This window comes from Thermochaetoides thermophila (genome assembly GCF_000221225.1).
Source record: "Thermochaetoides thermophila DSM 1495 unplaced genomic scaffold scf7180000011820, whole genome shotgun sequence".
Classification (NCBI taxonomy): domain Eukaryota; kingdom Fungi; phylum Ascomycota; class Sordariomycetes; order Sordariales; family Chaetomiaceae; genus Thermochaetoides; species Thermochaetoides thermophila.
The window spans coordinates 2288904-2311869 of record NW_006383036.1 but is presented as its reverse complement, the minus strand read 5'-3'; the positions used below and the strand labels follow the sequence as shown (position 1 = coordinate 2311869).

General features: G+C 50.8%; 3 protein-coding genes across 3 annotated transcripts; all 3 read left to right on the top strand.

The window, feature by feature from the left end:
- Positions 1 to 14986: 14986 nt before the first annotated feature.
- Positions 14987 to 16742, top strand: CTHT_0056220 (uncharacterized protein; the record flags this gene model as incomplete). The annotated part of the gene is made up of 4 exons (XM_006695884.1): positions 14987 to 15038; positions 15105 to 15343; positions 15406 to 16176; positions 16236 to 16742. The coding sequence occupies 4 exons, from the start codon at positions 14987 to 14989 to the stop codon at positions 16740 to 16742; spliced, it is 1569 nt and encodes a 522-aa protein (XP_006695947.1).
- A 1793-nt stretch (positions 16743 to 18535) lies between these two features.
- Positions 18536 to 19816, top strand: CTHT_0056210 (uncharacterized protein; the record flags this gene model as incomplete). Its single annotated transcript, XM_006695883.1, has 1 exon — positions 18536 to 19816. The coding sequence occupies one exon, from the start codon at positions 18536 to 18538 to the stop codon at positions 19814 to 19816; it is 1281 nt and encodes a 426-aa protein (XP_006695946.1).
- Positions 19817 to 20407: 591 nt separating this feature from the next.
- Positions 20408 to 22949, top strand: CTHT_0056200 (uncharacterized protein; the record flags this gene model as incomplete). Its single annotated transcript, XM_006695882.1, has 5 exons — positions 20408 to 20494; positions 20580 to 20852; positions 20905 to 21662; positions 21729 to 21886; positions 22054 to 22949. 5 exons carry the CDS (start codon positions 20408 to 20410, stop codon positions 22947 to 22949), a joined length of 2172 nt encoding a protein of 723 aa, XP_006695945.1.
- Positions 22950 to 22966: the final 17 nt, after the last annotated feature.

The following is a 22966-nucleotide window of genomic DNA, read 5'->3' as shown; positions in this document are numbered from 1 at the left end:
TACCGGGTCGTAGGCGGTTTTTCCAGACGCAGCACACTCCTGCCGCATCCTAGTTATGCCGCAGAAGATGCTGAAGACTGGTTGCTTTGCTTTATAAGATCAATTCTGCTTGACTCAATCGTTCATTGGTTTGTGGTCTAAGTGATGATCAGAGCTGCTTGGGGACTTCCATTCGGTTAGGACTGCGCCGCTGCCTTGATCTCTCGGTTACAGTGGAAGCATTCAAGATGCAGACTACACAGAGCCAGTCAAAGGAAAGAATGTTGAAGTTGACAAAAAGGATAGCCCGAGTTTATGCTCGTGATGGGTCTCCAGGTTGGCCACAGGTGCGAATGACGGATAAGTGCAGGACGTGGCTTGTGTGCAGGTGCATTCTCTTGGAGGAATTCGAGCTCCACTGTGATTGCACCGAGTCTTGACTGCCAGCCGTGCACCATGATGAGGAGAGCATCGTGCATCCAGGACAGTGTAGGTCGTCCATGTATAAGATGTTCTATGTGTATCGGGCATCTCTTGTTGGCGACGCTACCTCCCTAGGTACAATATACCCGCAAGATTTCCGGTTTTGGGCTAAATTACGATATTGTTGTTCAGAACATCACACGCAGCGCTACACTGGCTAGAAACCAATTTCAGCTGCCGGAGCTTCGCTAATTCACATCTTAGGATATTGGCCACAATGCAACACAAGGTCGATATCACTTGATGCGGGATGACATCCCCGCCATCCGATCGATCTGGCGTAGAGCAGTGGGGCTCACCCTAACCCCAAGCTTACCCCACTTTCCTGTTTAGGATGTTAACCAGGTTTGTGTGGGTCAGAAGGCTGGCTGCGGTTCCACCCGGCCCTTCCCACTGTAAGGGCCTTGTGCAACCACTTGGGGGCTGAGAGCCAAAAAAGCAAGTCGGCCCCCAGTCGACAGAACCGAGAGAGACTTCGGAGCTGGGGAAACTCGGGCGTTGCGGTATAGTGTTTGTGATGAAAGCAAGGCACATTCAAGAATCGACCGATTCTGCTTCGCGCAGCAGTTGAGGGCGGTAGAGTTTTTCCGCGCTCCTACTATCTTCTTTCTGTTCCTCTTGAGCAAGTTATGGATGCCTGCTTCGCCGCTCAATACAATGATGTGCAGCTCAGTGTAAGTTGAGCCATCACGGCTCCTGCTGGATGTTAAGATTTCAACTTTTTTTTCGTGCCTACCGCCCTTCCACAACACTAGCTTGATCACAACTACTACCACCTGCTGTCTGTCGTCACACCGCTTCGATTCGCCGAGGCTTTGCTGCTGCTATCCGGCCGATGACGGTGAACAAAAAAGATCAGGACTGATGGAGTGGTGCTGTTTATTTCACTTGCTGTCTGCCGGATGCACACCTTCACACCGAGTGCGCCATCCGATACAGGCCTCGAATTATGATGAGATTTCTGCGGTAGTTTGCCCAGCCGTCCTTGGCTTGCTGTGGCTTTTTTTTTACGTGCCAGATCGGCTATGATGGTGCGCAAGATATGACAACTTGCAGCTGAGTCCGTCCTGTCCCAGCCTAGGTTTTCCAAGTTTTTTTCCTTCACGCGTTTCTTCTCGCCTGCTTATACTGTACTTGATCACAAGTGGTCTGATACTGACAGCATATATCTTCTCAGCGGCTAGAAACAAGCGCTGGAGGGTCGCCGATCTGGTTTTTTATGGCCATTGCATGGTGGAGTGGAGCCGTGGTGGCCAGATCCGACAAGTGCCGATCTATCAGATCTGGTGTAACATTGCCCACGTTTGGGGCGCTAATGCTTTACGATGGGGCCGATTAACGCTGTTTGAGACAAGTAGGTTAAGGTACCTACATATATACACTTAGTACGTACATAAGGCGGGACAGGTTGTCGCGGCTGTGATGCGGAGTGTGTCGCACCGTATGAGCACAATCATACAGCCCACGGTTGAATCAGGGCAATGTGCTGAAGTTCTTCGAAAGAAACGTTTCCAGCGCTTAAGGCGCGAAATCCGGACCGAAGGTTCTACTCCATTTTTTCTTCCGTAATTATACAAGGAATACGTGGGCTAGCGGTAAGCCTCGAGAAGAATACGGATCATTTCCCGCCCTTTGCTTATGTAGGCTGCTGTCGCTTTGCGCTTCTATGTCCAACGAGAAGCGCAGACCGGCCCGGTTATTTCAGTGCTCGGCATTGCTTCCGAGTCGTCTGCTAGGATGAGGGGCTGAAGATTTCCGTTCAAGGGTAAGGGGTTTTATAGACCGAAGCAGAAGATCTACCCATGTAAGACCGCACAACTCCTCATCACAAGTACAGCTTGCTGGGGGACTGAGCCCACAAGAGGTCAGGAAAGCGATACGAATCAAGAAAACATATAGAAATTATGTACAAGATGTGTGAATTGATGTACTATTGATCGTATTGTGGCAGCTGTTTAACGGATCATTTAGCGACCAAGTTGCTGAACTGACGAGCGCTGACGCAGCCGATGTCCGACATCGCTCGGGGTTGGTGAGATGTCGCTTTTGGTTCATGCCAAACAACGGGTGCTCGCAGACACAAAACATGCGTAAGCTCGTGTGTCGTGATGTCGTTTGTCGCACACTCGGAGGCTGGAATGAGATCTGGTATATGATGCCAATTGGTCTGGGGCATGTAGCACGTTCGGTTTCATGCCGTTCAAGTGGAGCTGGTCACATTAACGGTAGAAAGTTCTTCCAAATCCGATAAAATGTGTCTGCATTAGCAGGGCTCCACAGTCCGACTAGCAAGAAGTTTGGCACCTAGATGGCTCCAACCCTTAGAACAGCGAGGATCAAAGAGAACAAGCTATATGTATACATATTTTCATGATCTCTTCTGCACATTTGGACTTACTATTGTTTTCTTCCTTTGATTTTGTCATATGATGTAGATGAAGCTTGTATGCTAAGCCAAAAACACAATGCCGAAGCTTAGCGGCCTGGACAACCCATTCTAAAGTCTTGACAATTGCGGTTAACTACATGTGAATTGAAAGCTCCCAGAAGTGGGCGTTACCGAGCGCTACCTTAATTCCCACTGCAAATGACCTACGAAATGACTTTTGTACTTAGCTGATACTCAAGACACCAAAGTTCTCTGCAAGTTCTGGATCAGAAACACATATGTGAGCTTTCAAGATATCCGGTAAGTCACAAGGAGGGCTTGGTGAGTTTTGTGGACTGGCTGTAGCATGGCAGCCGGAACGGGAAAGCAACTTCCGGGGGCTTAATAAGTAGGGAAGATGGATTATAGTTTGATTGTCAGATAAACTGTGCAATATTCGGATTCGGCTTTCTGCAATTTAATTTATTAGTGCAGTTCAGTTCTACGGGAGACGAAAATTGAATCCAATTAAATTGTCTAGAGCACTGGAAGCTATCCCAACGGAAGTGTGACGATTCCACAACCTCTTGAGATGGGTTCGAAGGTAGCGACCAGGTCGCAGAACCTGAGGGACTGGGGTCCTCACACAGCAGTGTATATGATTTACTGTGGTCACCGGTTGTTGGTTGACACTGCTGCTATTGTTGACTGAGGAGTCCTCGTCATTACTCAGGGAGATGGGTGGTTGTAAGTATATATTTTTATTCGAAGCCGTTACTATGCCCGCCTTGTTGCCATTGGACCTAGATAATAATTTTCTTGCAGTTGTCGCAGCGTATTACAGTGTAAGAACTGCAATACCTGCGCTTCTCCGTCTGATTGGCCCTCCTCTTTACCCCATTTGGGGCCTTCCCATTGGTCCCCTGCTACATCGTCTATGGGACAGCTGCCAACCCCTATTATCAGCCGTAACAGGAAGTGATCAATCTCTTCAAAGTTATATCAGTGGATGATACGTGGTCAAACTCAATCATGGCGAAATGGGAATAGCTAGGATGTATCTTTATATCTTGCTTTGCTTACCAAAGAATGCTGACTGGGATGGTAAGCAGTAACCGCAACTTCAGCAAATCTAGTCACAATCGTCCTTTGAATGTAGTACAGAACCCTTCAGGTCGAAACTTTGACATATCGTTTTCCTCATTGGCATTTTGTTCATTTATGCAAAAGAATGGAGTTCATTTTTATTCTATAAGTGAGGGATAGGCAAACTCCTCAGCAGATATGTGCAAGAATCCATAAGTTGTTCATTACTGTCACAACCAACAATGACTCTATCTGGGAGAGTAGCTTCCGTGCACCTCACTGATCGGAGTAGAAGGGAGTTGTGACCCATCAAACTCCAATATCCGCCCCCAACAACCGAACATTGGGAAAGTGTTCCTCAATATCCAAGGATGTTGACTCTCAACAGTACGCGCTGTTGAGGAAAAAGGAAGGGAAGCCAAAAGAGTGCATGAGATGCATATAGATTCCAAGTAGGGCCATCTGGCCCAAGAAACCTCTCTAGTCAGCAATACAAACAGTTGCTTACCAACTGGTGACCACAACGGAAACTTTGGTCGTGTGAGAACTCCTGTCTCTCAATCCAGCAGCCTGGCAACCATCAAGCCCATCTCAGGAGGTCTGTCTGGATCGTTACGCTGACAGCACCTTGTTGTGTATTTCCTCTCCAAATGTGTCAAATGACTCTGTTTAAACAATGTTGCTACCATTAGTTTCTACACCTGCCTATTTATCAATTTCCAGGCTCTAGGTCAATGTTGTCTTCATCAAGATACTAGCCAAATTCAATATGACACAGCTGTTTTCGTTTAAGACTTCAACTAATCATGGTATAGGCTGTGGCTCTTAAAGATCTTGACATATATCAGCACAACCCTATGGTTTCTGGCCTAAAATGATGAAAATGTCTGAATTTTGTTCTATACTACTTGCTAGTCTGGCTGGGTAGCTGTATGTGAACCCAGTCAAACCGATCATGCTTAAACGGTGACTAAAGACTTCAACTCTATGTCAACTTGCCAAACTTGGCATGCTGTTCATCCAGGAGTCTATCCGGTAGTGTCACCAATTGAACATATAGGGGAATAACTTACGTGGTCTTATGTTTGTGCATTGTGCTTAAAGACCGCCTTAGAACTCACTTTACCGTTCGAGCAACTCCTAACTGATCACAGTCAATGACTCGGGCAACAACGGAAACTTGTTGAAATAACTAAGCTCTCTAAGAGACTTTCTTCTCAAACCATAGCATCGTATCTCGAAATTGTAGGATATTCTGCTAACAATCTGATCTCTAATACGTGCTCCTCTTTTCCTCCCTTTGTGACCAATGTAACTGCAACTAGTTTCACAACTCTGGTATCACGGTTCAGGTGACGTGAACAGCTCTCCATGCTTATGTTAGCACTCTGCTAGTAGTGGATTAGTCTTCAAACGAAGCTCTTTCAAGACTTGGAGTTCTATGTGGAAACATGATAAAGGAAAATGAAGAACCTGAAACAGATCGGGAATATATAACAGACGACATGAACAAGCATACCCCTAAGCTTTAGGGTGATTAGGCCTGCAGTATATAGAGACCCTCTCTTCTCTAACAGGACCCAATATTTTATAGTTCGAGTCTCGTGTGCAAACTTGAGCCATTCCCTAAGGTCGTTTATTGATTTGTGAGAAAAGGAAACTATTCTGAGGAATATCAGAATGGTGTCACAGGACTCCATTTTTTATAGCAGATAGTGAAAACACGAAGATCTCCTGATATTCGTGCTTTTCCCTCTCTCTAGCAACACAAGGATAAATGTGATTGCTAAAAAGTCAACATAAAATCATCAGACCTCATAAAAATCTGGTACTTCCCTTTAAGCTCATATGCTCAGTCATTACTTTGACCGGGCCAAGGCTTAAGGACCTGTGACTTGTCTTGAGCCAGAAAATAAAATGGTCTTGCAAAGCAGCAAGCCCACCACAAGCCCAGAGTAAGTCAGTATATCTGAAGAGATATACTACATAATTAGCAAACTCAAGACAGGGATTCAACAGAAATGTATTGCTGAGTGATGCTCTATTATACGATGATCTCAAGTCGAAAACCCCATTCATGGGATATGGAGCAACTTCCAGAAAACGAGCTTTGGAATGCGAGGCTTCTCTATCTTGCCCGGGAAAAGTAAATGGATAGAGGATCAGTCACGCCGTTAGGCTGGCAGCCAGAGATGGTCACCTGCTGAAAAGGACAAACTCCTTGAATGTTGGCTAGGCTTACTTCTGAACACCCATCACAACACCTTAAGCTTGGTGTCAACAACCCTATCAAGTTGTAATCTCGGCCTATATGACATATCACATCTACAAGGAGTCTGAGCTGCGACTTCTAGTTCTGTTAGGGAGGAAAATTAGTGGATGTAGGAGAAGGTCATGGACACTGGTGCAGTATGTATGCCCTGCTTGAGCTCTGAAACTAGGAGGTATTGTGACCATACATCGAAACACTCTCCAACGTAGATGCTCTTATAAGTCAGCTTGTGCCATTCTATAGCTCGTCTAGAAGCAAAATTCCATGAACTACCTGGACATTGATTTCAAAAAAATTCTGAGAACATAAAAATAACCATATTCTGTTAAAAGACCGGCTTAAACAGGTAGTAACACTAATGGATAAGGGTGGCTTAGATGCCTCTTCATTCATGCTCGAGAGCCCATCACTTTTCTCGCAGGTCAAGTGCTTCCGGCAGATGCAAAATAAAACTCTCCATTGCATTTTAGGTTGAGGATAAATACTCATTCAAACGTTTAGGTATCTTCTCAGAACTCTCTTGAGTTCGCTGCTCATAGTTATGCTTCCTCCTCTCTCTGATGTTTCTTAAGCCAGACGTTTTTCCCCCGAGATATCTCAACCTAGCATGTAACCCCAGAGCTCCGCCCTGACTTTCTTGCTCTTGTGTCACCCCTCAAGGCAATTCTACCCATTATGATTAATTGCTCTGGTACTGACCCAGCAAAACTCTGCCTTTTGGCAGAAAGGGCACAAGTTTGAGGGATTCGCATCGGGTGTTCAACTGCGTTTTTCTCGTGAAGGGTTTATTCATAGATTTCCCGTGCTTTTCCTTCCAGTTGATATGCGCTGGTTATCCTTTCATGCGCTCTCCAAAGCAGAGAGATAAGTCAAGTTGAGCTGCAAATGGTTGCCGTCCCCGCGGTATCGGAGAGACCAGCAAGTTCCAAAATCAATCATATACAGGCATGTCTCATCTCAAAGATGTCCTCTTTTTATTTGGGCATTAGAGTTGCTCAATGTGCAGAGAATTCCAAAGCACCTTGAGCAGGTCTGTGGGCCTCGGCATTTGCTCTTTCAGGTCAAGTTTGCGACAACCCAAGGTGCTCGTGATGGATGAAGTAGCCGAACTGCAACAAAATATATAAACTGCGTTATTGGCGACTTGTTTCCATCTATTTGAATTATTAGATGACAGTCAAAGCCGCCAGAAACTGTGATAATAAAGCCTTGGCCGGTCTGCCAATGCTGTCCAAAGCTGGTGGATATGCTCGATACGCCTGGTTGCAAGCATGGAAAATAGGAAAGACTGCCCATTCTACAACGGTAGCATCTGACCCCTGACGGCGGGTAGCTAGCCATGATATGTGGTGTTGCAATGTCATTACGATAGTGCGTTAGACCTTGTATTTAGCCAACACGGTACCAAACCAACAGCCGCCCTACAGCAAACGGTTGAGACTTCGAGAACGCCCGCTGCAGTTTTTGGTGACATTCGAGAACTTTTCTCCCCGGCTTTCTCGGATGCAGGATCCGGCACTGCACAAGAGCGGCAAAGCTGGGTCTTTGTCAAGGAAACCTGCAACACAGACTTTCACTCATCATATTGTGGCTGGCTTCCTGTTTGGGCGCGCTGCTAGCTCTCAAACAAACACCATTGACATTTGAAACAGCCATTGGGCTCGACACTAGACGCACACGACGCACGTGCTTCTTGCTCGGAGCGAACCATGGTCCACACGTCGGGGTGGATGCTAGATCGCCAGCTATCTAAAAGCCTCGACCCAGCCGAACTTGTCGCCATGCAGTGCATGCACGTCACGGAGGCTTGAGTTTGAGACAACGGTTTTGAGCTTATTGTAGGGCACCTACCGAACCGGGATTTGACTGCGCTATGATGATCTGATGCACGCATGCATGATGCCAGTCCCATTCCAACATTTGACGATAAGGTAACCGCTGAAATGTGATGCCAACTCACAATCAGATCCAGCTCGAGCACAACCTGTATGCAAGGATTTGACCTAGAACTTCTGTGTCAGTGGGGGGGGCAAGTGAAAGGATTTTGAGAAGATGGAATGCCGAGATGGCTAACCGGCGTGCGACCTGGTGCTGGAGTCCATGTTTTGCTCTCAGACTTTGATGTTGCGATGAAAAGGTGGAGAAGAACCGGTCACCCAAGCAGTGCTCGCAGTGAAAAGGTCCACTCAAGCAAGGGTTCCCCAACCCCACAGAGCTAGGCCCAGTTGGTTGTGCCTCACTTCAAGGTCCCCCGGATTTTGCGCGCACGAGGGAAACAAGAGACGCACGAGGGAAACAAGAGAAAAAGCAAAAACTGGCAGGTTAAAGAACAGAAATGCCCAGCTTTGGCGTCACTCTTTTTTCCGCCCCTGGACTTGCCCTATTTTCGGACCTTGAGCCGAAAGCCGTTAGCGCGTCCCGTCCCGGACGCCATCTTCCAGGATGTGGTGATGATCCCATGCTGCATGTCTCGGGAAACCGGCAGGGGAGGTGGCTGAAGAAAGGAAGGGTGCCACGAGGAAGAGTGTCTCTCGGAAAATAAAAATATGAAATTTGATGAAGACAGAATGGCCGCAAAGCTGGCTCCATCAGAAAAAGCAAGAAAGAATCGCGGGGGAAGTCTGTCTCAAACCACTACTTGCACTGTACCCTTCTGTTCGAGCATTGAGAAGTTGGGTCTCACAGGTGTCGGTTGTTGCGCGGATGAGGACCCTTTGCCGAGTCCACAGATTGGCAGAAGCTCTTACATACACTATTGGCAATGTTTTCGTGGTTCCATGATCCATCGTAACGAGACCTTTCCTAGCTGTGATGACGGAGTTCGCTCTGCCTTAGCTTCAGAGGAGCCATAGCGTCATTGTCTGAACTATATTGGGCCCGTTGGCTGCTGTCGATTCGAAGTTGGAAGCTGATGGTTCAAGTGGCCTTGGTTGCTTATTCGGCAACCGGCTAGCGAAACATAGGTCTAAAGGGAGATCTGCCGTTCACAACGATGCACTACGACGCTGTGTTCAGGAAACATCGAACCGCCGTCAGCACCAGAAATGGAATGGCAATGTCTGTGCGAAGGGACATGATTCCATACAAATGCAGGGTACGAAACAATCGGATGTTAGCTTTTGTTGGGAACGCAACTGACAGGACCTCGCCGTCGATTTTGCCTGTTTTCAAAAAAGTAGTCCTGTCTTGGTGTCGAGCTCTGTTGAAGACATCCTTGTTAGGCGTTCGGCGTCTCTCCGAGAACTGGGTCGGCTCACCGTGCCGGCGCTTCTGCTTAACAGAGAGCATTTCCTCATGACAGGGCATCTTCTCCGTCAAGTCTCCTAGCTGGATGCCCAAAACCGGGCTGCATTCGGAGGACCGAAAGTTGTTAGCACCAGCAATGAGGTCGGATCATGATCATGACAGTTGGTCGTGCAAGATGTGCAAGCACAAGTCGCCGACGACCCAGACGTTGCATTACTTGTGGAAACCGCTGCCTGTAGGGTTCAGGGGGGATTCGATGCGAACACGGTACATGCCCAATGAGCGAACTGTGTTCGTGATCTACCTCTATCTCCTATACCCTATATTTTCGGCTGATTGGGGATCCGTTCCACTGGAACTTTTGCCACGCAAGCTGACAACCAGGCTCCAGCAAACCAAAAGCCAGGATTCCGATGAGAAAGAAGTGGTTCTTGTTGGTGACCAGCATATCAAAGAGCATAACAATGGGCGTGTCGGCTGCTAGCCCTTCCGGTCATTACCGCACGCAGCTGCCTTCCCGTTTAGGGAGAGGCCAAGAGCCCCAAGGTCGCAAGACTGCTGGTAAGCTGGAATGGTACATGTCAACCAAAAGCACGCTCGCGATGAGAAGCGAATGTACGGGTGGTCCACTTAGACGAAATTGCCCAGCCGCAAGTCAGCAGTGCTGCAGTGCAGCATCCGAAGGCGTGGGTAGAATGGAAGAGAAAGCATGGCTGAACGACAGGCCGTATGCAGGATTAATTTCTCGCTTCTTCCTCTCGACAGCGTGAGAGCTCGGCACTGGGTCAGTCCCCTATAATATGGCGTCTTAATGCGCCCAAAGTTGGTAGCGACAAACTTCCAGAGCAACAAATCAAACTTGTCAATGGCACACTTTACGGGACAGCGATGCTACTGCACAAAATACTCGTACAGACATCACAACAGAATTGAGTGTCTGCCGCCGTTTGGGGGCTAGCGATCGCAATGTATACATTGCCGAAGCTGACTTGCTTTACCTGTTAAACACCGTCTTACGGAAGACGGCTGCTGGGTCGGCATGGAGCCCTCGGTATTTGGTGACTTGAGCACACTTGGCTAGTGTAGTGTACATGGAGGTGATATCTTCAAATCGATCGCTTGGTTGTTCGTGCTAAGTTCATGCTGTGGGCGCATAGAGACCTGCAGTCGTGGTGTTCCCGGACCACGCAACTGGATCTGCTTGGCTATGTGCTGGATGAGATCTGCCGTCCCTCCATCCGTCGCATCCAGCCCGCTGTGCGACCCGATTACCAAGGCAGATTCTGTTTGGGATAGGTGTAACCCCGAGAGAAAGAAGACGACATTTGGAAAAAAAACAAAAAAGAGGAGAAACTGGGTGTGCAGGATCTGGAACATTGACGTTTACCAAAGCCCATTTGCTAGCGTCATCGACGATCTCTCCCCTCAGCCCATTCCCCGATCTCGTGACGCCGCCATCCAGCCGGTTGGGTCGATCGCGGGGAAATGGAATCTGGGGAAGTGCAGGCAGCTGTCAACGATGGTCAAAGATGGGGCGCCGATGCGGAGAGGTGGACGGTGATCTTGCTTTTGGTGTCTAGCATCGGCTTCACATGGCGAGTTGAGCCTCTCCAGATTCCGCGGCGTTCCCTCGTGAAAGCCTGCAAGGGTCATCAAGACCGTTGAGATCTTTAGAATTGGCGTGAAGCTAACCCCGCATTTTCCAGCCTGGCCTGGTTTGATGACCGTCGGCGCCGGCTTTGGAGCCATGCAGTTGATGCAATTGGAGAGATCGGCGATACCCCAAACGCATCGAAAACAGCTGATCGGCGCGCAGTGTTTGCTCGAATGGTGATGTTTTCTCCTTTTGCGACCAATGCTCTGATCGACTGTGAGAGCGAATCTCGTTCGAGCTCATGATTCAAAACTCAAAACTTCACGAGCTCAGGATGTCGACACCGAGTCCACCGTCAGTCACATACATCCTAATACAGTAATTTTCACACCATGGGTAAATTAACCAATCACAGGCTTTTTTGACCCATAACAATTACCCACATTGGATACCAGGGGCACATCATGCCACCTACCCACCCAAACGAAGCGAGGTGTGCTTTTGAAGGGGCGCATGGAATGCTGAGCGAGTTGTGATTCGTCGTTTTTCCACAGAACATCCTCCATCTCGACCGTTCGTTAGCCATTGAGAAGATTGGAGCTGCTGTTACCTTGTTGGTCCTCAACATAAGCGGGGGAGCAAAGAATGTACCAAAGCAGTAAATAGTCGGCGAGCGTCGAGGATGGCTAATTTGATGACAACGATAACGACGAGACCTTGGGGAACCCCAAGCCTTTTGTCTCCTGCCATTTTGGAGACCGCCGAGATGTACAAGCCACGTTGCCAAGAGCGGATGCGGCGCAGCCAGCTCGGGGAAGGACAGCGAATACAGCGTGGTTTTGAAGTCTGACACTGTGTTAGCGTCTGCGTAATCCATATAGTGAGAAGCCATCTCTTGGCCTGGCAGATGGATCGCTGAGGGCCGCTACACAGCAATGGCTTGATGCCGGAGGAACGGGGCGATCGTTAATCAGATACTCAAGAATTGACATACGCACTTAGTCCTATTCTTGTCCGACCTCTCGCTGATGATTGGGGGGCTGTGATGTCAGCCTTCTACCTGCACAATAACTGCCCTTGCGTTTAAGCAATTGAGAGAGCAGAAGCCTGAGCACTCGCTATGAGTCGCAGCGAGGACGAAAAAGAACCGCGGGATCGGTGCAGTCCAGCAGCTCTGACATCAGCAAGCAATCGGTCTTCATCTCTTCGTACGCCCCGAATGGTCGCTGTGTATCGTCAGACGGCATCAAAAAGAAGATAGGGGCTTCCTTGACCAGTCTAAGCATCGAACCGGGTAGGGTTCTTACTTATCGACACATATCCCAGACTTTCGGGAGCAGCATTCCGAAAGAGACGCGCACAGACATACCTCGAATTCGAAAATCCGGAACATATACAGGTAGGATTCCTATGAAACTAGTGTAGTGTGAACATTAGCTGCGATGTCAGCACGGTGCTTCGGTAGCCAAGATGCCACGGGAAAAGCTGCATTCATCCGTCTAGTCTCTCGGAGGAAGCGATGGCGTCTAATCACGTTGTGAAACAGCCGCCACTCGTGGCGACGTCGTCTTCCAGCTAGCTTCCTTCGGGGAGACAGAACACTTTAGAACCGTGAGGCTTGTTGACTTGTAGATGCAGCTGGGTAGTCGGAGACGTCCGAGACAGCATCGCGACCTCACTGTTGGGCTGCTATGGCCGGCACGCTTACACTAGAGGTGGGACTGGATAGTTTCCTTCTCGTCCTCTCATGAAGCCGTAGAAGCCGTGGATTGAGTCTTGGGACAACTAAGATGTTCCTTGTGACTCTTTGCATTTCACAACGCTATCGTTCCAAGTTGCAGCAATGCTTGTCCTCCCTAAATACCGGGATACAGATGACATACGTGCGGCCTTGCCCGTCGGAGACGGGCGAATCGACATGTACGTTGCTCATGTTGTGCGCCGGCGTCGCAAAGCTGCTTGATTCCTGCGGTGGCAATTGCCTGGACAGCTGTCGGCGTGGAGGCCACGCAGTCCAGATCGATAGATAGGTCATCAGCCTTGAGAGAGGCGCGTTACTTCTTACTGCGTGCTGCATGACACCTGGGAGCTGATGACAGTGGTGTGTGCAAGGGGGCGAGCATATCATCAGGACCCCATCGCCTGGGCGATATGGATGGTGCAACACAACCAAATCTGATCTTCATCGCATCCGTTGCGATCGATTGTGTAAGTGTTACCATCGTTTGGTGATGGCTATAGCAGTGGTTCTTCATCAACGGTCTTGTCAGCATCGCAGATTCGCACCAGCGGGCAGCGAGTTGTGTTGGCGGCGCAGGTCAAACTCGAACCTCAGACAGTGCGAATGCGTCAGCCAGGAAGCAGATTGAACACTTGAAAAACAGCGAGTCGGCGGGCATTCCATAACGAACGTTGACGAATGAGAGAGAGCATGGCGCAAGAGCGGGAACGGGATTGAGCACCACCAGCCAAGCAATCCGGTGGACCAGGTTTTCCTCAGGCAGGGCCCGAAGAGGCCAAGACAGGGGGGCCGCCCGCTGCAGTCAGCCAGCAGCGAGCAAAAACCCTCAAGGCCTGCGCTGACTGGCCCGATAGGGCAGGAAGCCTGCGCCTTGACTTCCGAGCAGGGGGTCGTCTGGCAACCGTCTTGCACGTTTTGACCTTCCCGCAGCCCCTCCTACTCCACCATCAAGGCTGGGACCGACGGAGCCCCTGCTGGGACCTTGATGGACCCACTCGGACCCTGGTTGCACGGGCAGACCCTTAGCAGCCAATCAGAGAAGGGCTGCAGCTTCGATCCAACCTCGGAGTAGTGCGGTCGACAGTCCTCATCGCAAGCTCTCCGAGCCCTTCTCCCTTTTCACTAGGTCGTGTCTTCCGTCTGGCCCCTTGCAGGTCGGTCCACATTGGGGAAATGGCCGACAGTTGGACGATTGGATGTTGCAGGACGGAGCTTCGGTGCTTGGCTTCTTCCTCGCCAATGTGGCCTAACAACGGCGTAACCAGTGAAAATGCATGGGGCGACCCAACGCGCACACACCACGCACGTCACATCGCACACACACCCCCCTCCACGGTCCATGGAGTTCTTCCTCGTCTTGTCGTAGCTGGGCTAGCCAGCATGTAGGCGAGGGCGCCAGATCTCGACTCGATGCGATGGCGCCGCCATCCACACTGTAGTAACCGCGGGCCCACGAGGACAAGTCCACAAGCCCAGCCCACGGTCCATGATGGATGATGGCCATGGCAATGCACCGTGGTCTCCGGCCGGGTCCCATCGAGGCCCATCCTCCATTATGGTGTAGCGTCGCATCGTTCTCCGTCGTCTCCTCCGGGGCTTCACCTTCTGTAAAGCACCCTACCTTACAAATGTCCCACACCCCCCTCCACTACCCTTCCCTGACCTCTTGTTCATACTCTCTTTGTTTCTCTTCTGCCTCACCTTGTATGTAACCTTACGGCGGTCTCCTCGAAGTCGCTCCCTGTTTTGACGTGTAGATCTCGCCTTCTATCTCATCGAAAGACCACCATCCGCTCTTTCGGGCTGCCCTGGAGACGCCTTGATTCTAGCATCACCGCTGAAGCAGACACACCATACTCGAATATCGACACAAACGATCAAGACACGAGTTGTAATTATTCCTTTGGCGACACAATCAATTCCACGATAACATCCCACATCCCTCCTTGCCAGATTCGAGTAACAGTGTGTTTGGGTTGGAATGGATTCATGACTCCGTGCTGAGCGCATAGCTCTTACTACGAGAACCGATTATCGCTGCCAATTCTTCAACTTCAACCGATTTGGTGATTGTGCGTGGCTTGATACGGGTCTTGGAGCTGGGTTTCGAGGGACGGTCGGACTGAGGCCATCGATTTTGGGATCAACTGTGAGGGTAACGATTACGTTGAGTGACGTGTTGGAAGGCTGAAAGAGCCCAGAGGGGCCAAGATCACGATGGATTGCCCCGCGCCTTTTCTCTCCGATGAATATTTCACCAATGAAGGCTGTAAGTAAACAAAACACTCCATCTGACCCCCAGCTGGCTAGCTCGGACTGCTGACTCGCGCTCCAGTCGTGGACGGGAGGATATGCTCGCCCCTGGGCAACCTCACTTGCTGCCTACCATGCCCCATTACACAATGGGCCTATCCTGATTCATTCACCGCCATGAGCACGGCGGCCAACTGGGTCGCTGTTGCGGGCAGCGTCTGCTGCATTTTCCTCCTACTCTCATGGGCCGTGCTGCCGGTAGACAAGACCTTCCGGCACTACCTGAGTATCTGCCTTACTACAGCAGTCTTGCTGATGAACGTAAGTTTCACGTTGTGCCCTTGTTTTTAACCTTGTCGGTATGAGGATACTAAGTGGTATAGCTGGGCTTCGTCATCCCCTTGGCCTCGAAGCCCGAAGAATGCTACGACGCTATCACGCCACACTCGATGAGCACAAGCTCGATCTGTGCCGTCTCAGGCTTCTTCCTCATCGTTGGCGGCTGGGCCGGCGTGATGTGGGTGTTCTTGCGGTCTTTGTCGCTGCACCTGCAGATCTGCTGGCAGCTCGTCGTCGGGCGCAATTTCATGTGGTTCTCGCAGGCCCTCGGCTGGGGCATCCCCGCAGTCGGCGTTGTGTGCGCCCTGTTCTTGAGCGGCGTGTCGTTCCGCTACGGCGCCACGTGCCACATCAACCACAAGAACAGTCTGGCCGACCTCTGGGTTCCCCTACTGGTCTTTGCCGGCTTGACCATCATAATCCAGATGACGACGTTCGGCTACTGCATTAAGGTGTACCTCGCCTCGCTGGCTGACAACAGTGCTTCGACCGAAGGCTCCGGCATGCCCTCCTATACAAACAGCATCCGGACCATGACTCCGAAGCAGGCCTACCGTCGTGTTCGACGCGTTATTGCTCTTCAGTGGCGTGGCATTGCCATTGTGCTCATCATCATTGCCGACGTTATCTTCTTTTCAATCGTTTTCGTCTATCAGGACACGACTGTAGAACGAGTTAAACAGAATCCAGGAGTCGCGCTCCCCTGGGCGCTCTGCCTCATCACCAACAAAGGCGATAAGAACGCGTGCCTTAACGAAGCCAGTGCACTTGCGGTCAGCATGCCGACGGTTGGCGCTGTTTTGTTCCTGCTAGGGGTACACCACTTGAGCCTTTATACACTGTCCATAAGATGGGTTGCTAACACTGTGTACAGATGAACGGCATCTGGCTTCTCTTCTTCCTCGGCCGCTGGTCGATGTTTACGGGATGGCGTGATCTCATCATTTCTGTTCCCAACCGGAACAAAAGGGAATTCGTCTCAGTCGATGCTCGGCTGGATGATGTTAAGAAAGATACACGTTCGTACGAGATGCTGTCCCGGGATTCCGGGAAGACCATGGACAGTTCAGTAACACCATCCGCAGTGACTCCTCTGTCCCCGACCTACGCTAGGTCGTCGCCGGTGGGGGGCCCAGCGCGTCAGAACGATTATGTGTGGAACAATATCCTCGACAACAACAACAACGGCAACAGCGGGCGTCGTACCCCCGACTTCTTCGGCCAGACCGCGCGGTACAACGCCCCCGTGAGGTCATTCTCGAGCCCGCGTCCGCCACAGTCGGTCAGATGGGATCCCTCCGAAACGTTCGCGAGACCCTATTCCCCACCGAACGCCGGACCCGGCGGTTATGTGAATCCACTGGGCATGCACAAGGTCTGAATGGCCAAACGAGGCCGTAAATGATCTAATTTTCCGGCCATTTGTTCAAGTCGTTGCCAATCCGCCGAACGTGTAACCACAAGCAAGCGGCTACAGGCGCTGCCGAACTACCAACCGCGTTTTGATTCAGCTTACACATTTACCTTTTCACCGGACCGTTGTATATAACGCCTGTTTTCTCCAGGGCGTCACGTCCCAATCGCTATAGACGAGATCATAGCACTCGCTTCAACAATGAATTTCCTTTCTGGTCGGTTGAATAGGTCAGGATATGGAATATCAGCGGGGTCAAAAAGGAGGATAGACCAGGCTGGCGTTTGGGGAAATCGAAAGAAGGACTGGCTGAAGGATATGCCCGGACAGTTAGGCAAGAATGCAGAAGCATGAAGCATGCAGGTTTGAGCCTTACTCTGCTCTCCCTTGCCTGAATGGGGAAGCATGAGATGATGCGGGCCCAGCTGCCAATGTGGGAAACAGGAGTGGTGGGAGGGGTTGGAAGCCTTCTACCGACCAATTGCTCTGGCCTGGGCCGGCAGGGCTGACCAGTCACCGATGATTACGGCCGGGAGGGCGGCATGCAGCACCATGCAAGTTCCGGAGAGGCCGAGTAGGGGATTAGAGCGGCGAGGGAGTGATTTGACTCGGGCATCCACGATGTCCGACATCGTGCGTCTTATCATGTAGGGCACTCTTTCTACGTGGGAAGATTTTTTCGGTCAGTGAAGTTTTTGTGGGGGCTCTTGTCTATAATACCCGCTGCATATGTATGATACCATCCACGGCTTGGGAATGTTGGACGGCGGCAAATGTTTGGTTACAATTTAACACCACCGGATCTTGGTTTGATGAGCATTACTTGGTGTATGTGCTTGTGCCACCTTGATAATGAATTATCCTGGCTGCTAGCCTGTTAGAAGACCAGAGTATCGGAGGTATCTAAGAGCCACATCCAGACATGTCAGGTTGTAGCTTTCCGGTGGCCTTAAAAAAGACGTCAAGCATCGATACCCAGGGCTTGATATAGCACTCTATTTTGGTAGCGGTAGAGCTGCTTGTGAAGAAGATGTCGATCGAGAAAGATCCAACAATAAGTAGTCTTACTCAAAGCTCCCATCAATATGCCAGTGCCCTTGCCAAGACTTGTAGCCAAAGTTCCTTGCAGTTGTTCTTTATTGCCTGAGGTACTTACTTCCATAGGAGGTGGCTGAGCGCTGTCAATCGGCCAGGCTTCTAGGAATCATCAATTAAGTCACCAGAGCCACCGACAGGGACCATTTTGGGTGACCTTCTGGGGCAACAGGTGCTGCACTCGAGGCTTCCCTTGGAACAGTCCAGGCCACTTCACCGTCGGTCTTGCCCAGGTGACATACGGTTGCCGATGCTTGACCTGAGGCCAGACCAACAAAGGGCCGCTGACGGTTTAGAACTTTAAAACTCTATGGGAGATCTTCGCCCGCTCAACCTGCGGGTAGCATTAAGTACTGCACAGGAGCGGCGGCACAGCTTCTGGCCAGATTACTGGCTTGTGATCGGGAACCGTTTAGGCTTAAGCAACTTGCTTCTATTGCTATCCTTGCATCTCTTGAAAGTACCCATTATTTTCAGCATACTTACCTTTTATTGCTTGGCTGGCCACCGGATTTCTATTCCTCAAGCTTTGGATGAGCCCGACAACTCCTTCGTCCCTCTATGGCTCTCCAGATACAGCTGCTGGCCGGGTGTCTACGCACTTATTTATCTAATATACTGTGAGGACCTGCTTACAAGGCGCTAGCCTGCCTGTCAAACCAACAATGAGAAACCGAGTTAAGCGGTGGCTGCTCCTAGCCCTGCTCGCAGTCGCAAGTGTCCTCTTCCTCCACATATATCGCGTCGAAGCAGTACTCTCCGTTCGCTGGGTACCCGACCGAGCAGCCCTCCTCTTCAGCCAGCGAAAATCCCTGCCCCAGCCTATCACCGAGTCCTTCCCGGACTCGACCTCCCCGCCCTACCAGCTGCCACTACGCACAAAGGGGCGCTACATCGTCGACCAAACAGGCCGCCGCTTCAAGTTGGCCAGCATCAACTGGTATGGAGGCTCCGACGAACTGTTCGTACCTGGCGGGCTGGACACTCGGCACCGCGACGAGATTGCGCTCGCGATTCGGCGCATGGGATTCAATTCGGTGCGCTTACCGTACAGCGATGAGATGGTCATCGAAAATCCGGTCGTTGAAAACAAGACTGTTGCTGCGAACCCAGACCTGCTGGGTGCCAGGGCGCTGGATGTATTTATTGCCGTGGCTGAGGCTCTAACCGTGCAGGGAATTGCCGTGATTGTCAATAACCATATCACGCGGGCGACGTGGTGTTGTGGTTTAGACTTGTGCGATACTGGCTGGGCGAATGATTACCTGCCGAAGTCAATCTGTCGGGTCAGACAGACAGAAGAGGAATGGATCCAACACTGGAAGACAGTGATGAGCCGCGTTGTCAACAATTCTCTGGTTATCGGAGCCGACCTTCGCAACGAGGTCCGCGGGCTCTGGGGCACCATGCCCTGGAAAAAGTGGGCAGCAGCAGCAGAAAAGGCCGGAAACGCACTGCTCAAGCTCAACCCCAACTGGTTGATCATCGTCGGCGGCACTGAGTCTAACAATGACCTCTCCGGAGTGGCTAAACGCCCCATCATGCTGGCTGTGCCCAACCGCGTGGTGTACGAGGCGCATGTGTACTCGTGGAGCGGATGGGGCAGTATTGAGGGCTCTTATTCTCGGCGCTCCTACGAGTCGTTTGCGCGATCCATGCGGAAGAATTGGGCTTATCTGCTGGAGGGCGACGTTGCGCCCGTGTGGGTAGGGGAGTTTGGAGCGCCAGATCATCCTAATAAGGGGGATGCGAACTACTGGGCAAACTTGGTGCGCTTTCTAAAGGAAGTAGATGCAGATTTTGGGTATTGGGCATTGAATCCACGAAAGGTGAACCGGAAGAAGGATGAGAGGGAGATGTATTCGCTGGTGGAGGATGACTGGATGACCCCGGTGCTGGACTACCGGTTGAAAGATCTTACGGAGATAATGGGCGACCGAAGTTGAACAGCTGAGAGGCCTCACTAACCAGTGTACTTTTTTTGGACACCCCGTGGTCTGGTTGCAGATTCAGTTGAGTTGGCCCGTGATAAAACCCTTGGGCAGCTATAATGTTGAGCAGTCGGTAGCACTGTAACTCCATGTTAACCACGGATCTGTTGCTTGACTGTCACATCAGTTAGAATGCATTAATTGTTGGCTATGTTACCACTTAGCGAGATAAAACTTGAATTTTGTCATTTTGCTGCTCATGTTGTCGATTTGTCATGGACCAATTGCATGCTTACCTGACTTTGACGAAGCTGTCGTTGTGCTGACCCCACGATGACGTCGTTATTTTGATCTTGCATCCTTATCGATAAGAGCCTCCGTGTGGCTATCTTATCGGATGGTCCCCTCCTTCAACTCCCACAACCGACTGATCATTTCGCAAGCTCCCGCAAGCCTCCAACTTTCGCGCGTCTACCTGCACCCGGTATATTTAACTGCGCGCGCATTCTCCAGCAAGCAACCCACGCTTTCATTCATTACGCCAAGATATGATCTGTGGAGATAGAGAATACTTCGCAGCGGGCAACGGAGCGTAGCGCGACCATAATGGCATCGGACAGTGCAGATACCCAGGAAGTCTACCCCGAAGTCTACGTAGGCCCTAACTGCTACGTGCAGACTGCAGAGGACCGGGTAAGTTGTTTTTCTATGTTGTTGATTTTCATGCTCATGTATCTTCCCGCGATCGATTTGCTGATTGATACCTTTGTTCCCCCAGTTCGGTCCTAAGGTGAGGCCCGGTATTCGCAGTTGGCTCATGCAAGGCTTCGACACCGATGACTGGGCGGACTTGGACTTCCAAGAGTTCAACTCAGAGACAGACGAAGATACAGACGAGGGTTTGTTTGACGACGACTACAGCTATGAAGAGGAGTCATTCGACTCGTCTGCTGGTGACGCGTCGGATAATTCCTCGAATTCCCCGAACGGAAACTTCCCGCGCATCGCGTCGGCCAGGAACAACCTGACGGCGCTTTCGCAGCACTTCAACGTACGTCAAGATTTAAACTACCGAGTCGAATGGTAGCTAACTGCTGCCACAGCTTTACTTTGTCGCCTATGGGTCCTGCATTTATGTGTACCAGCCCCGGCGAGGGCCGCAGATTCTGCCTTCATCTCCTTCAGCAATTCTCTCCCCATCAGCCTCTCAATTTGCCAGTTTGTGTCGACAGTCCGTCTTCAGCAACCGTCCCCACCAAATCAACCATCTGATTGTGGGCGATCTTGGCAACCTTGAAATTGTACTGGCTGCCTATGATGATGGAGATGTGGTTGCTTACTACTCTGAAACCATAGTCTCCTACATCGAAGCGAACGAGGCAAAAAACCGCAGTCCAACAAAGGCTCGGCGTCGCTCCATTCCTGTACCGAAGCCCTTCTTCCATGACAACGTACAGTCAACCGCATGGGGCATAGCAATTCACAAGCAGTCCCGCTTAATTGCTGTCAGCTCGAATCAGTACGAAGTGACTGTCTTCGCGTTCGCCCTCAGACGCAACGGCGCTGTGAATGATTCCATTTCTCAGAGGCCAAGCGCAAGTACAGATCAAAAAAACCAGGAACTGCAGAGTGATCTCAGATCGCGGAACAGGACCTGGAGGATTGTGATGAATTTGTCTAGCAAAGGCCACAACATCCCCAATATTTCCTTCTTGGACGACGAGCATGGTGAAGCGGAAAAAGTTGTTGCCATCGACATTTGGGCAAATGTCTGGTTGTTGGATATCTGGACGATCGGTGCCCAGCCAATCATGCTGCGTAACCAGATGGACGCACCGTACCTCCATGCAGAAAATACATGGTACTCTTTCTGGCCCTACCCAGGAGGACTGACTCAAGCAGTCGCTAATGGCGTGGTTCTTTCCAGGCGCCGTGCCGAAGGTTGGGGCATTATGGTGCTCCCAGACAGCGCTTTCCGACCGACAGACAATATCCGTGAATGCCTGGGGCTCCCCGCGAAGGAGGTAGCCTTGAGGCCGCCTCCCGACGATATACCTGATGCCAAAGGAGGCCTGGACATTACTTGTGGGTTGTGGTACATCAAGAGTTGTCCAGTGACGTTCGGCGACTTCTTCGTGACCGTCCAGGTCCTCCTCATACCAATTTCATACAACTTCACGATGACGCCTCCAAACTACATCACGGAGGTGAGGGTGAGATTTCAGATCACTCAGATGCTGATGAATTGTCAGACACCGATGACTCTTTTGGCTATGAGCATGTTGATGAGGATGAAGACACGATGGTACAGACAGATGACGAGCTAGCTTCTGAATGTGGAGCCGTGTCGGAATTCCCAGTCTCTAGCAGTCTATCTCCCGATGAATCGCTCCCTGAAGAAAGCCTGGAGAAGCTGGATGATTCTCGGCTTGCGCGCGTTATCGTCCCACTATCCGGTGAGATCACCACCTTAGAAACGGAAGAGGATTGGACTAGCTTCAGCACCAATGGGCTTGTGAAGCGAAGGAGGGCCGTCCGGCCGATTGCATTTGCCGATGCAGAACTTTCGCCACACTTAACCAAGAACTTTCATCTTTTGATTGGCAATCCAACTGACATTCGTCTCCGCCCGCTCAAGAAAACCATGTCAACGGTCGACTTCCGACATCTTCTTCCGCATCAACCACCCCTGAAGCTCTCAAACACAAATTATCTTCCTTCATTCCCTTACGATTTTAGTTCGCATTACACTGAACGCGTCAGCATGTTGCTGCGTGTTCCTGAATTGAATCTCGTTATCGCTGGCTCGCCCACAGGGCGCGTGGCTCTGCTCACCCCGACAAGCTCGCAGAAGCACATCCACGAGGTCCCTGTGCGCCGCGCTTTCCGCGTTGACCGTGTCCTGCCTCGCAGGGAAGAGGAAGAGAGGATGCTCAGGCCGTTGTGCTCTCTCATCGGCGTGGCGTGTTCACCCGTGCCGCATATGCGGGCCCCGGGGATGAGGTTGGCGCCTTCAGCAGGTGCCAGAGCCGGGCAGAGTTGGCCTGCTCTTTGGAGGTTGATCTTACATTATAAAGATCATACCTTGTTGATGTATGAGCTTGCGAGGAGCAGGCCTGGAGGCGAAGATGAGCTAATGATCTTCTGAGAATTGTTAGGCTGTTT